The 14,030-nt window shown below is 40.2% G+C and overlaps 1 protein-coding gene across 6 annotated transcripts in view; it reads left to right on the forward strand.

The window, feature by feature from the left end:
- Nucleotides 1-1,306: 1,306 nt before the first annotated feature.
- Nucleotides 1,307-14,030, forward strand: part of MYZAP (myocardial zonula adherens protein) — a 41,979-nt gene continuing 29,255 nt past the window's right edge. For 2 of the 6 annotated variants that reach the window (XM_057372126.1, XM_057372125.1), the window contains exons 1-2: nt 1,739-1,871; nt 7,584-7,673. In XM_057372126.1, the coding sequence (XP_057228109.1) occupies nt 1,788-1,871; nt 7,584-7,673 (174 nt within the window). In that variant the 5' untranslated portion in view covers nt 1,739-1,787. Of the gene's footprint in view, nt 1,377-1,736; nt 1,872-7,583; nt 7,674-14,030 lie in introns of those variants that run through there. The other 4 variants (XM_057372122.1, XM_057372123.1, XM_057372128.1 and 1 more) reach the window with 4 other exon arrangements.

The following is a 14,030-nucleotide window of genomic DNA, read 5'->3' on the forward strand; positions in this document are numbered from 1 at the left end:
TAAGTGAGAAAGCCATATTTTTATTGTCTGTGTATTAGCCATGGACAAGCAATGCACTTACAAGATTTCCATCAAAATTGTCAATATTCTCAAAGTTGATGCAGACATTGCAAATTTTCCCATATAGATTTGATTATTGTGCCTTACTCTCTCATGCCGATGGTTATTGTGGCATACTCTTCTTATATAGGAAAGAAGGTCTTTTTCCATAGTGTAGTACAAGTTTGACCAGGAACAAAGGCCAAAGGACATCCCAGAGTGTAGACAACATACTTGTGAAGGAACTTATTCCTATTGATGATGATACACTATTATTCACGTGCAAATCCACAAAAGCAGCATTACAACCAAGATTTAAGACAGGGGGTGATTCACATGGAATTGCAATTGTTTGTACCAACAAGACACCTTGCCACAAAAAGAATCGTGTAACCAAGCCAATCTTGTCTTGAGACAAATCCAAATGCAAGTGGATGTTTTAATTCATTTGCCTTGGGCTGTATTAACTTCCTGGGATGAAAACAGAATAGTACCTGGGAAAACAACAGCCAAAAAAAACCAAAAAAAACTGAATACTAAATGCAGACCTTCATTCCTTCGTCTGGACTGGGCAATGATTTTTTTCTTCCTCTTCTCCTCAGATCCTTGTCATGTTAATAGCTCAATATCCTCCCTTGGAGACATAAAGCTGAGAGGTGAAGTGAACAGAGGAACTGTACACAGAGAGAGTGAGGCACCCATAGCTCAATGCAGTTTCCATTTTTCCAAGGCACATTTCCTCTCTTGTACACTCTGGTCATTAACATCATAACCGGTAAGGACATGGCATAGCCATAACTCTGTTTTCTTGTCATCTTAATTTACATGGGAACAGAAGATAAATTATTTTAAAAATGCAGTTAAGGTATTTGTTTTGCCATTACTTTCAAACAAAAGCATCTCCTTTGGTTATAACTTCCTTGATTACTGGGGAATGTGGTGCTTGTGACAGATGCTCAAGGCTACAGACAAAGATGTTGTGTGCCTAGGCCGTGTAGGGTTATGACGTTCCCTCAGCTCTCATCAGATCCGGAAGAGCTGAGCATCTGAAATGCTGAAGTCCACAGGTGCAAKCTGGCTCGGGGCCAGCCGGCTCGGGCAGACCACACTCACCTTGTTGGACCTTTGGCACTGAGRCCGGTGCTGTCCTTCATACACCAGCTTTGTGCCTGTCAGCCCCAGGCTGGCTGGGATCTGGGTGTTTTCTGACSAGTCTGGTACTTGTTCCTGGAGTACGGATAACAACTGACGGACCTGGGTGGCTCACGAATTGCTGTGGCAAGAAGGGGAGGACAGTGTCCAGCTTTCACATAGCACTCTGKCTGCAGTGCTCAGAGGTGGGTGCCGGAGAACGGGACTGAGCGGCTGCCAGTGGCTCCTGCGAGCCCTGACCTCCGTTTTGCGCTGCCGGGAGGCGGCTGTGTGAACAGACGGACCTGTGTGGGTCTCCCCTCGAAGCCCGACACCCCATATTCTCGKGAGCAGAGGGAATGGCACCCTGCCCTGGCACCTCAGCGTCCCACGGCGACTTTGCCCAGCGTCACCGGCGCGATGAAGCCGGGCACTGGAGTGGCCCAAGAGCCGGCGCGGGGCCGCGAGTTCCGCGGGGCGGAGGGGGAAGCGGAGCCCCGGCAGCCCCGGCCCGCCCCCGCCCGGCCCCTGCGGCCGCCCGCGGCCAAGTGCGCGGGGGAGGAGCGGCGGCGCCGGCCCGGGAGCCGCAGAGAGCGCCGGCCCGGCGGCCCGCGGGGATGCTGCGCTACAGCTCGGGGCTCACGGTCACCGCCACCACCCCCCGGAGGCCGCCCGGCGACGGCGGCCGCTCCCGGCGGAAGGTGCGCGGGGCAGCGCGGGGGGGCGGCGGGAGGTCCCGCGGGCGGGGTCGCGGGGCGAAGCGGAGGTTTGACATCCCGTCTCGTGTAGTTACCGCGGAGCGCCTTTTTCTTTTTCTCTTTTTTTCCACCCTCTTTCCTTAYTTTCGTGTTTTCAGGTGCAGCTTGCGGTTTGCGAGAGCATCTTTTTGTGCGTTCGTTGTAGATGTGGGGAAAGGAAGAGTTTTTGGGGAGTCCTGCAAGGCTTTTGTAGTGCTAGATCCTGGCTGTTCTGTAAACCTCCGAGGAAGGTGTACTTGTGTTGGAGACTTCCCCGCATTCTTGAAATGCGCCTGGATATTTACAATTTAGAACTMGCCTATCCTATAGAACTTGCCTATCGTGAGAAAGCTCACCGTAATGATTTAGATGGCAATAGTGGTTTAATTGTACAATCAGCTCCTTAAATGCAGATACATAATTTAGTAGGTTTTTTATTTTCAYAGGTGCTGTAAATAGTAACCATTTATTAATCAGCTGGGAAGTGCTTCTAAAAAGTTATTAAAAACTCAGGCAGATACGACAGGAATGTCTCTACAACCACCCAACTTTAAATAGCCCTTTTCTTGCCCCTGTAAATACATTGTTATCATTGTGAATGCTGATTCTACATGAGCATTCACAAGAAAGGAATCAAAATAAGTGGTAATCTTATCCTTACCAGAAATACATCCATATAATCATGATGTTTCTTGAATTATGCAGTTATTGTTTTGATGCTTCAAAAATATGAGTTCATAATTGAAAAAATGAACAGTGTTGTGCTGCTCTGTTTTACATGATAGCAAGAAGGTCAGAATGGTTTTTCTGAGAAAATGGTCCCTGATCTTCATAAARAATGAAATTTGTCATATATGTGGAAAAATTAAGATGACTTGAAAATCATAGCTATGTTCCCTGTATGTCTTCCATGTTTCCATTGAGTTTCCCTGTTTTAGTATTTCTGAGAGAAGTCACTGTAAGGGAACTTCTGTTCAGGTGATAAGCTTCTTATTTTCAGATCCTTGATAGATTTCTTGGCGATGATGAACTCTATTTGATACATTCTGTTAAGGAAACTGATATGATTTTAATTTGCAGCTACAACCCACTGAGAGGCTGTTGTCTCTTTTTTTAGTGACATGTGACTCCCTTATCATGAGTTGTCAAAAGAGGGGAGAAAGACAGTTAGAATAACTGCTGAATAAATGAAAGGTGTGCGTCTCATTCCTGTGTGCCTCTGGTCACAGGAAAAGTGCCCTTTAATCGTGTGGGRAATCTCACAGCAGATATTTCATAAATGAAGCAGGCTAATCAACAAATAAATGACCAATGAAAGTACTTTCTTCTTTGCTTTTTAGGCTGAAATTAAACATGGACTGTTTTTCTCCATTCACCTTTGAAAGTGTAAAGCTAACCTTGGACTGTAGGCTAATGGAGTGATAGGARCTGATAGGGTAGTAGATAGTTACTTGACAAATGTGTTATCCTTGTCTCTTTTATCAGACAATATGAACAATATTAAATTCTGGTGATATTAAACTCCAGAGCTGGTTTGAAGCTAGATCAATAATGAACCAGATCTTTTTCCTGTGGGGCTCCCTTAGAGACTGATTGCTAGTAGAACAGSCTGTATTTTTCTGTTGCTGTGTTAGTACCTTTTTATTCCATAACAGCATTGCTCATTAATGTAACAATTAATTTTAATGAAATAATCTGTAATTATTTCAGCCCATAGATAACTATGATTAATGCCTTTCTGGSTGGTTTGTTTTTTAGAAAGGGGGAAGAAGAGGCTGAAGAGCCTTACTCAAACTGAATCTGATATCTATATTTTTTTTAAGTTGCACCCTAGTGATTTGAGTAGGATGGTAAACATGAATGTGAAATTTGGTAAAAAAGCATGTTGTCACCTGCTTCATTGCACTCAGGAAACTTCTGCTGTGTTGTGTTTTGTTGGRGTGAACCTGTCAGTCTTTGTTTTCCTGTCTGTGTCTTTGTTTCACAGATGATGTCAGATTAGCTTTGGAAATGTCACTCATGGGTTGTTGGTGTCATAAAGCCAGGAGGGAACATGACATTTTGGCACAATTAGGATTACTTTGAATGTTGACTTGTGAAAGCTACAGATTCTGCAAAGTAAACAAAAATCTGAAAGTCATGTAGGATTTTTAGAAAGATACCTGGTTCTTCTTCTATTCAGTATTTCTTTGTACAAGTTATGCTCACAATGTTACAATGCCAATGACATAAAGGTAAGGTGGAAGTCATGTCTGTCCCAGTTTTTTCTCACTTGTTCTTACTGTCAGTAAGTAGATGAAGGAAATTAATCGCAGCTCTTCCCTGTTAGAGTAGTTCTCATTCTCCTTCCCATTTTCTTTCTGCCCAATTGCCCAATTTGTTTCTGGAAACTACTTTTTCATCCTCAGTTGCRTGTTACCCTGCCACTGTTTGGCACCGTGTCGAGGCTCTTCCTGTTAGGATTTAATTTCCATTTTAAGGCATCACTACAGGAGGGTTTGCTGTGGGAGGAGGGCTTGCTGTGATTTCCATGYGAGCCTGCTCATTGATTTGGTCAAGGAAATGTGCCGACGAATGGCACAGTGTGTTGTTCCTTTCAGGAAGCACTGCAGAGCAAGAACTGTATGTGCAGTGTTCAGAACTGCTTCTGGAGGCTAGAGGAAAAAGCAGTGCATGTTGTTTTTCCTTTCCAATCTCCAGAGTGTTTCTGTATTTTAACAGGTGGGTCTGTAGTTCTGTCCTTCAATAGAATGYTTCATCTGGGGCCTAGGAGGAGCAGGACTGCATGGCTACTTTACACATYTGCTGCTGTTTCCCCAGGGATGCTGAGGAAGTCCTATTGTTGTAAACAATAGTGGAGTACAGCCTGTGTAAGTTTGTTCTAGCAAGGAACTGGGTGGAACTTTGCCACTGCTGTACAAGCCTTGCTGGGCACAACTTCAAGGCTGGAATCCTTATGATTRCCAGTTGGGGTGGGGTGGGGGAAGTGATTTGGGGTTAATAGATAAGGAAAGGTGAAAAGGACAAGAAAAAGAAGTTTTAATGATAACAACTTTCTGATTGTATCGTGGTTTTAGTCTCAACAAATTACTATTGTAATATTATATTTCCAACCTAGTTGTTACAACTTGACTGCCATCTGTACTGGACTTCTGTGATTTCCTTCATMGTATCCCTGTAACACCTGTGATGTGAAGGGCAGTCACGGTTCATTCACTGGTGTACAGGTACAGGGATAATTGCTTATTTACAATCCTTGCTGTGAATCTGTGTTGGCTATAATTAGCCTTGTACTGATTAATAGGCAGGTTATTTGCTTCAGAGAATCAAACACAACCACATTTCTCCTAACACTGGGTTGCCAGTCATTATCTATTTCTAGTTATTTCAGGCCTTTTTAATGTTTTATCCTAGCAATACATTCATTCCTTTTTTTTGTCCAGTGTTCCTTTGTTCAAAATCACTGTAAGAAAAAGTTGGCCTCATCTATCACTTCCTGCACAGCACAAATTCACTTCTATTTCCTATTTATGGYTCTGGTCTTTGTTTGCCTACATGGAGAAATGCCAGTGTTCCCCTTTTTTGTTGCAAACAGGCATGTTTTAAGAGGAAAGAGCWGTACTAATATAATGGGAGGAAAGGGCAGGGGGAAATAGGTGAGAAAAGGTGATGTTAATTATCTTATGAATCAATGAGTTACAAAGATGAGGAGTTTATTATTAATCTATCTGGACAACTAATCTGTAAGTGGGGAGTACCACCAACTTCTGTAATACATGAAGAGAATGTGGTGTTCTTAGAACAAACATAGCAGCCAATCAGTATCAAAAGCCAATGTACCAAGTTTCAGAATTTTTAAATGCATTTCACTGTTTCAGTATTCCTTAGAAAACAGGAAAGCATAAACTGCTCTTATATTAAGTTTTGGRGGCTTTAGGTCACTTTGTGGCTTCTAGATTTTCATATGGTTAAATCATAAATTATCAGTGAGAAGGCCCCTGCACAAAACATTGCTTTCACAGATATATCTAAAGAATAGGTTATATTTCACCTTCATCTTCTTATAGACTTTTTTCCCCCTTCTTACTCTTTATAGTACAGAGCATATCACATTTTATARGAACTTTTATCTGTCTCAGGACACTGTTTCTTACTGGCTTTGCAGCCTTGAAAGATCAAACTGAGAGGAAGATGGAAGGCAGTATGTAACATTTAAAAAATATAGTGGACARCATGGCAGTAGTCTAAATGCTATTGATTTGTCCTCTCAATAGATTTAATGAAATGCCAGAAGAAACACAGTGACATTGCAGATAGTTCTTCCAGTTGCTTTTGCTTGGGAAGAAGAAAAAGTTAAAGCCTGTTTGAGAAGTTGAAAAGGGTCTTTTGTCTGGAAATGGAAAATAAGGATCCTTGTTGTGATACTGAATAGTGATCTCTGAGGGAGTTGTAAAGAGGCTAGAAAAGGCAGTCAAGGCAGCTTAAATTACATGAAAGACAGTTGGAAGAAATAAATTGAAAAATGGTAATATTTGGGGTGTATGGAAAGGCTTTGCTGCAGTGCTCTGAATGAAGTGAGTGGAACATTATTGCCACTTTCAAGACAAAAGAAGGTGCTGTAATGACCAAGACATGAGCTGTGGACTGGATCAAGTGCAGGGGGAAGGTGGGTGTGAGGGACAGACACACACCTTCAGCATGACTCCAGGAGAAACTGGAGAGGTCTAGAACAGATGTGATGCTGGGCTGTAGAGGGACAGTGATGATGGCCCACAGTAACCATGAAAGAGACACTTCCGTGGTTTTGAGGAAGATCTTTTAAGAGCTCTCTTTGTTACCAATAGGCAGCTGGGATTTCACAGGAAGATATTGTGCAGCTTCGAATTTGGACAGACAAATTTCTCATTTAATCATTTGCTATGCTCTGCTTAGAGTTGTTTTCCACAAAAATGTCATGAGCAGGACTAAGACTGAACGTTTTAACCAAGTTTCTTGTATGAAATACATTGCTCTGAAAATACCATTAAACCAAAGATGTCTCAGCCCAAAGTAAGGYAATCTGCAACTGGGGGCACAAGGGTATTGTGCCTGGTATCTCTTTGGCAAGAGAATAACTGTTCTAAAATCAGATAAGAAACAACACCTCTTAAATTTTTGCTGAAGCATTTTGAAACTGGGTATTTACAAACCATTTGTATGTATCAGATTTCAATAATATTCGTATTCCACATTTAGTGGAGTTGTAGTACGGAGGTATCCTTGGRTGAAATACTTGGCTATATGCTGAGCAGGAAAGAAGCATTTACTCTAAAATATACTCTGTGTTTCTAAACAATCCCTTTTGAAGAAGAATAAAAGTGTGCCAAATCAGCAAACAACACTCAGAAGTAGAAAATTATGTTTATTGTTCTCAGCTCTCAATGTAATTTTTGAGTACCTAAGAACAAGTTGTTGATTGAAATGGATTTTTGCTTTTCAGGTATGTAATTATGGGGATGCCCTTGAATCATTTTTTTGCCAGCTAAAAACCCCTCTAACCTTTTAAATAATATTTTTTCAGCTGTTTGGTAGAAAACAGAAAATAGTAAGTTCAAATTTGAATCTCAGTACAGTTCATTCTGTAAAGCAAATTATTCAAATAATTTTTGTAACATCTAAATCTCGTTYTTCTTTCAGATGAATGTGTGCAGATTACGCCTTACAGTACCACCTGATGAAGTGTCACAGCCTGAAGTGGGACCAAAGGAAATTGAGAGAAAGAAAAGTGTAAGTTTTAAGAATCAAAGTTAAATTCACTGTAAATTAGAAGTAAATATTACCCTCCACAGATGCTGATATTTGTTGTTTTGGCAGCCAAAAGCTCAGTCATCTTTGAAGAKTTAAGAACACGTGGAAAGTTATCAAGTTGGGTGTGAGCTTTGAGCCTGAGCCTTGGAGTTAGGGATGGCAAAACTGGATGTGAAATAGGACAGTGGTAGAGGAACAACAGAGATTGTGGGTGATTTGTGACTGAGGTACCTTTAAAATGTGRTTATTTCATATATCAAAGAGCGGGAAACTGTTCTCAGGAACAAGGTCCTGTGTTAAACAGGATCTTGATCAGCATCCTCTTGATCCTAAAAGAGGCTTTTATATTACATGTAGGCTTAACAGTGTGCAAGATTTGAGCATTCATATATGGGGAGTTGGTGTGCTGGGCACCTTGATGTTTTGTGTTTGTCAGCTAACTTTGGTATACAGTGATGTACAAATACGAAATAGAAAGGAATCAGGATTGTTCTGAAGTGAAAGTGATTTGAAGATCCTGCTTCGAAGGGCTCAGGAGGGCATTTTTTTTCAGCAGTGAGCAGTGTGCACACAGAAAAGGTTTTACAATCTKCTTTGGTGCAGAACTTTAAGAGCTGTTTCATAGCAAGAGGTCATGTTTAATTAGTCTTAAGGATGAAGGCTAAAAAGGGAAGCTGGACAGCCTTCACAACTTCACCACATTTATACTTTGTCTCGGTTGATTTTGGTTTATCAATGGTGAAGTTTGCCAGACTCAATGCCTGAATAGCAGTAAGACAATGGAAAGCAAAACAATAGAATTTACTAGAAATAATTTCTTAGTGATACTTACAAACAAAAATAACTTTAAAATTACTGAGAAGAACATTTTAAGCAATAAAAATAAATGCAAAGTAAAATGCTCAAGATAAGGATTCTTTATCAGTTATTTCTTGTGCTGGAATCTTGTATACACTCMGGTTTCCACGCACTGGTCTGGCAGMGTAATTGGTGCTTCAGAATTTAGGAATGTGACTTACAGAATAGATAAAATAGGCCTTAATGCAAACTGAATTTGGGCCACCATTCAATAGTAATRATACATTTTGCACAGAGGTGTTTAGTTGTAGCTCATAGAGTAGCTCCTCTGTCAGTGTCTTGTCAGCTTGTATCTGATTGCAGCAACCCTCAGACTGGACTCATTTTATGGGCYATTGCCCTAAGAGGAGTCTAAGTTTGTTTTTGAGGAGGATAGATATTTACTCATGGCTTACTCACTTTATGGTGCTGAGTAATGTGATAATAAGAAAGAAATGTCAATGATTAGGGTTGGACAATTTGTAGTGACTTTCTTACGTGACCATTTTTTTTTCTCTGTGGGACCTTGTATTYAGTGAGAGCTGTTATTTCCCCCATAATACAAGTAAAGGCAAGTGGGCTTCTAATCAGAGAATGTTAAGGAGAGGATATGAAGAAATAAATGCATTGCTTTGCTTAATGTGGAAAGCAGCGAAGTTCAAGGGTCCTTACTGGTTGAGACTTGAAAAACCATATGCAATTTAAATACTGTATGTTCTGGATAATTTTCTACAGTTCAGTATTTTTAGGCCATTCAAATACTTAGAAGGTCAGGCTTCAGAGCTGGAGTGGATCTGCCAGTCAATTCCATAGCAATTAAAAAAGGCAGAGGAATTGTGCTAACTGCTTGTGTTTTATAGTTTCTGTATAATTAAAAAATGCACCCCACAGATTGTATAGCCATAGTGTATGGAAGCAGCTACAAAAAAAATCACTGCTCATGAACTGTTTTTTCATCATATCTCTAAAGCCAGACAGCAGTCTATTACCTGTGGGTTTTTACTGTCTATGTAATCGATTGCTTTATGTATTCAAATTAGTTATACAGTAACTTACAGTGCACACATGCCTCRTGGCTAGTCATGCTGTGATGCTTTTACTGCACAGTTTAATTTWAAAAAATCTCCTAAAAGTGATCAGCTATCTCTGCTGATCACCAATATTCAGCTGACTTCATGTTAATGAAATTGCTTAAAGCACTTTGAGAGCAAGCTTTACAAATGTTAGATAATCCTCACACAGTCCTATGATAACTGTGCCCCCTTTTTGGAAATATGGATAATAGAAAGTAGGGAACTGTTCTGTTTTCTATCTTGCACTTTACAATTTAAGGTCAAAAAATCCAGCTTCGGCAAGAATCAAATTTAACATCAGATCCCTTGTTGGAATCTAGAGTTCTGTGTTGACTTWAATTGCTGACTGCCAAGAAAATGGGAACATGAAAAATGCTTTCAGTATTTAAAGTACATTAGTGTGATTTACAGAAATGAACTGCAGGGTAATCTGTGGGATTGTGCAGCTTTTGCTGGAGTGCTCCAGCAAGTCAGGCAGTCAGAGCCTGGTGCAGGTGCTCCCCTGTTTGGGCAGGACAAATCTCTGCCTCTGCTGCTGAGGGAGGAAAGCAGAGACYGTGCAGTGTTGGAGTGAATGCCAGAAAACTATAAATACACCATGGCGTGACATTTGGTTGTAAGCTTCTCTTTSAAATCTTTCATTAGAAGGAGGTGATTTTGAGCTGCCCTAATGTKACACGGTGACAGCTCACTGACCGTTTCTGCTTATCTCAGCCTCAGTATCATTAAGAGGTGCTTCAATTGCAGAATCAGCTRAGGAACTGCACAGCAGCTCTTGCTAGTGCTGATCCTCCCAATAACTTGCTCTGCTGCTTGATGTCAGATCAGAAGTGATTCTTTATCAGTTATGGTGGTAGCTCTTGGCTTAGCCTTTTTCATTGTAGTGGAAACTTGGCAGGAAACTTGTGCTGTATTTAATTCAATCTGTATCAGTGCAATAAGTTTGTAGGTTAACTTTTTTATTGCTATCCATCCATGAAATAAAAATGAACCAGTGTATGAGATTAAAATGAAGTGATGGATCTGGGTGCTTTTGTTGCAACAAAATTGCTGCAGGCAAYACTGTACCAGGGTGGCATCTCCCTGTGAAAGGCTGGCAGATGGTACAGAGTTAGAGACTGATCTCAAAAGCTGAGGGGGGAGTGAGCTTGTGTCAGGTTGGATTTTGATACTCATATTTAGGATATCATACCCTGAAAGAAGCACACAAGAACTTAACTCACAGGTAGAGGTTGGCTGGTTGGGTTGTTTGAATTGTTAGCACTTTAGGTAGAGAGAATTACAAACTGTTCCGCTTTTGTTCCATTATTTCTGTCCAAGATAGACAACGGGTGACAGTGGTGTGAGGCTGTTTATGTCACCATGAAGTACAAAGGAATAGTGTGCTTGGCAGATTGTATGCAAAATCTGCATGTCCTGAAGCCTGTCTGGTCTTGCATAATAAAGGRCTACCAGACAATTGTATTGTCCCTGTTTGGGATTGGGCTTATTTTTATCCATCACTCTCTTTTTTCACCATTATGGCTAAATTTGTAAGTGTCACTGGAAGCTGCAGCTAAGCTTTTGAAGGCAGAATATGGAGATATGTATACACATATATGTATATGTTTCTTTTTCATCTGGGTCTGTGGACAAGAGAATGAAAATGAGATAACACTCAAGAAATTTGTGTCACTTTACCGTCTTTGTAGCTTTCAGCTGAGCTTGAGCAGTGTTTATTCTTAAACTCAGCTAAGTACTTTGGCTGTATATATCTTCACACACTTTAATTTTCTTATTTTTTTTAAAGTATCACAACTAAGAAGTGAAATGCTTTTGACTTCCTAAGCAAGGACACAGAAACATAGAGCACATTTTTTTTTCCCCCAGCAAAAAAAGTAGGCTGTAAAGAAGCCAGAAGGGGCATCTGCTTCTATACGTCATGGTGAGAATCAAGCAGGAACTTGTGTCAGGCTCGGTTCAAGAATGTGAGTGCAGTAAACTTGGGGCTGTGGTGCACATGGAATCTAGGACGGTGCCTATTTTCTCTGCTGCTGCCAGCCCACTCCTGTCAGCAGAGCAGACCTCCTTGTGCCTGAACAAATGTGGTTCATCTGCTACAGGTGGTTGATGTTACTGCTTCTCAGCCTTTCCAGCACTGATTGCTTGATTTTTTTATGTGTACTAATTAAGCAACACCTTTGTTAAAACCAGTGCTTCATGAAATAGGGAGAGAATTCCATTGACTTCTGAGGTTACTGCTGTATTTGTTGTCTTTTAGTTTCCTGGTGTGTAACCACTGGCGTTCTGTGTACAGATTTCATGGGTTAGAAATGACTTTGTACAATGTCTGGCACTTCTCTTTTTTGAGATGGACACCTAAAGTCTACACCCAAGGAGCTTGAAAGTTGGAACGTGTTCAGCAACAGCATATTTTCCCTATTTTAATACTATTTTTATATTAAACATTCCTAAGTGTAACATGACTTTCATGGGCTGTAGAGGAATATGAAAAGATATAAAAACAGAGCTATCTTTTCTCAGAGCACAGTAACTTTTCTTGGAGAGCTCGGTGTTATAAATATGTCATTTTACTGAATAGAAAATATGTAACCTAAGTAATAGTGTGAGTGTTCTTGTTCYGTGTATAACTAGTGAACAGGTAAAAGATGACTGGATGTTTTAGAACCRTCTGGAATGTGGCTGTTAAGGAAAAGATAAAGCCTCGCTTAACTGATAAAATTCTTGTTAAAAGTTTTTTGATGATGTAGGCAAACAGAAGATCATGAGTCAGGGAAGTTTTAAGGCCATAGAGGTACTAAACACAGAATTATGTTAAGCATTATGTTGGATGTCCTTTTTTTCTCAAAAAAGATGTGTTTTCTGAGCTTTCGCTTTCAATTTTGGGGCAGAGAGAAGTATAAAATATGAGCTTATCTGACTTTCATTTWAAAAACTGATAGATTGGGAAACAAATCATCCCTCAGTGTTATTTACCTACATAATACAAATAAAACCATGGATCATATGAAACCTATGTTTTTTTATATAAGCTAATATATATATATATATATATGTATATATGTATATGTGTGTGTATATATATATATATATATAGGTTAAAAACTTTTATTTAGGGTTTGGTTTTATAATGTCTTTTCTTCACCTGTTTCATGCTACTTGTGCTGCCATCTTGGAGAAAGAGAYATAAACAGGATGCATGGTAATTATCGAGGCTTTTGCAACCTTGGGRTGTAGGCTTCTGATTTAAATATTTATTAGTTAAGTAAACACAGTCTGTCTTTCTTTGTACATTCTGTGTGATCACACCAAGTGACATTGTCTGTTGCTGCAACAGAGGCAAGGCATTCCTGGAGACTGATCCAGGACGTGTGTGCATCCACAGGATGAGTACTTGTTGTCACCTTGGACTATCACAGAACTGACTATAGGCACAAAGAAATACCAATGAATTGATTAAGCTAACTCTGGCTTTTCAGATCAGCAGCTCACATTAGCAGGGATTTTGCTTATATTTTGACCTCAAGCAGCAAGAGCTGATTAATCTCACAAACCCATCCATGTTAAAGCACTATTCTGTTTAGCTTTACAGTATTTACTTGCTCCTAAATACTTGCATGTGTTTGCTAATGCTGTTACCTTCACTGAGATGCCTCGCTGTAGATAAGAGTGGAGACCATTGAGGACCTGCTTGGAAAAATATCTCAGTTCTAACAGTGGGAGTGTATGGGACATAGAGGAAAATAATGGGAAGTATTTGACTTAAAAAAAACTGTTCTGTAGTTCTTGAGGATGTGGAAAATCTCGATTTGTAAAGAAGAAGCACGGGAGAGACAATGTATCAGAAGAAGAAGAGAGTACAAGGCAGAAAAGGAAAAGAACAGTGAAGGGAGAAAAGCAGACAAAAGTGGGTGGAAATAACTGAAGAGAGGAGACAAACTAGCAGAAGTATACTCAATGCATACTTATTTATGCAGTTCTGTGGAGATATTTGAGAACTGAGCTACTCAGCAAGGCCTCCTTTAGAGGCAAAGCTGTATTAAAAAAGGAGTGACCAAACAAAACAAACCAACCATCTGTCAACCCTGCATTCAGAGGAGTTTTCTGATTGTAAGTTTTCCCTCTCCTTAAGAGGAGACTGTATCAGGTGAGCTCTTTTTTGGCTGTTTTTACAGAATCCTTAAATTAGTGGTCCCTGATAGAAATGAAAGRGTTTCCAGATAGAAAAYGGTGAGTAGAAGRTAAGCATGGCTGGAATAGAACAGCAATGAAAGAGGTTRAAGAAATATGAGAAATTACTTGTGTAGCTGTTGGCTCACACATCTTTGAACAAGCAAGAACTGAAGTTTTTACAGGCACTTGTCTGGGGATTGTGATAGGATGGAAGAATAAGGAGAGGGTTAAAATAACATCCTGTATTTTAAGT

Source organism: Malurus melanocephalus, unplaced genomic scaffold (genome assembly GCF_030028575.1).
Source record: "Malurus melanocephalus ecotype Western Australia unplaced genomic scaffold, MMel_1.1 scaffold_163, whole genome shotgun sequence".
Classification (NCBI taxonomy): domain Eukaryota; kingdom Metazoa; phylum Chordata; class Aves; order Passeriformes; family Maluridae; genus Malurus; species Malurus melanocephalus.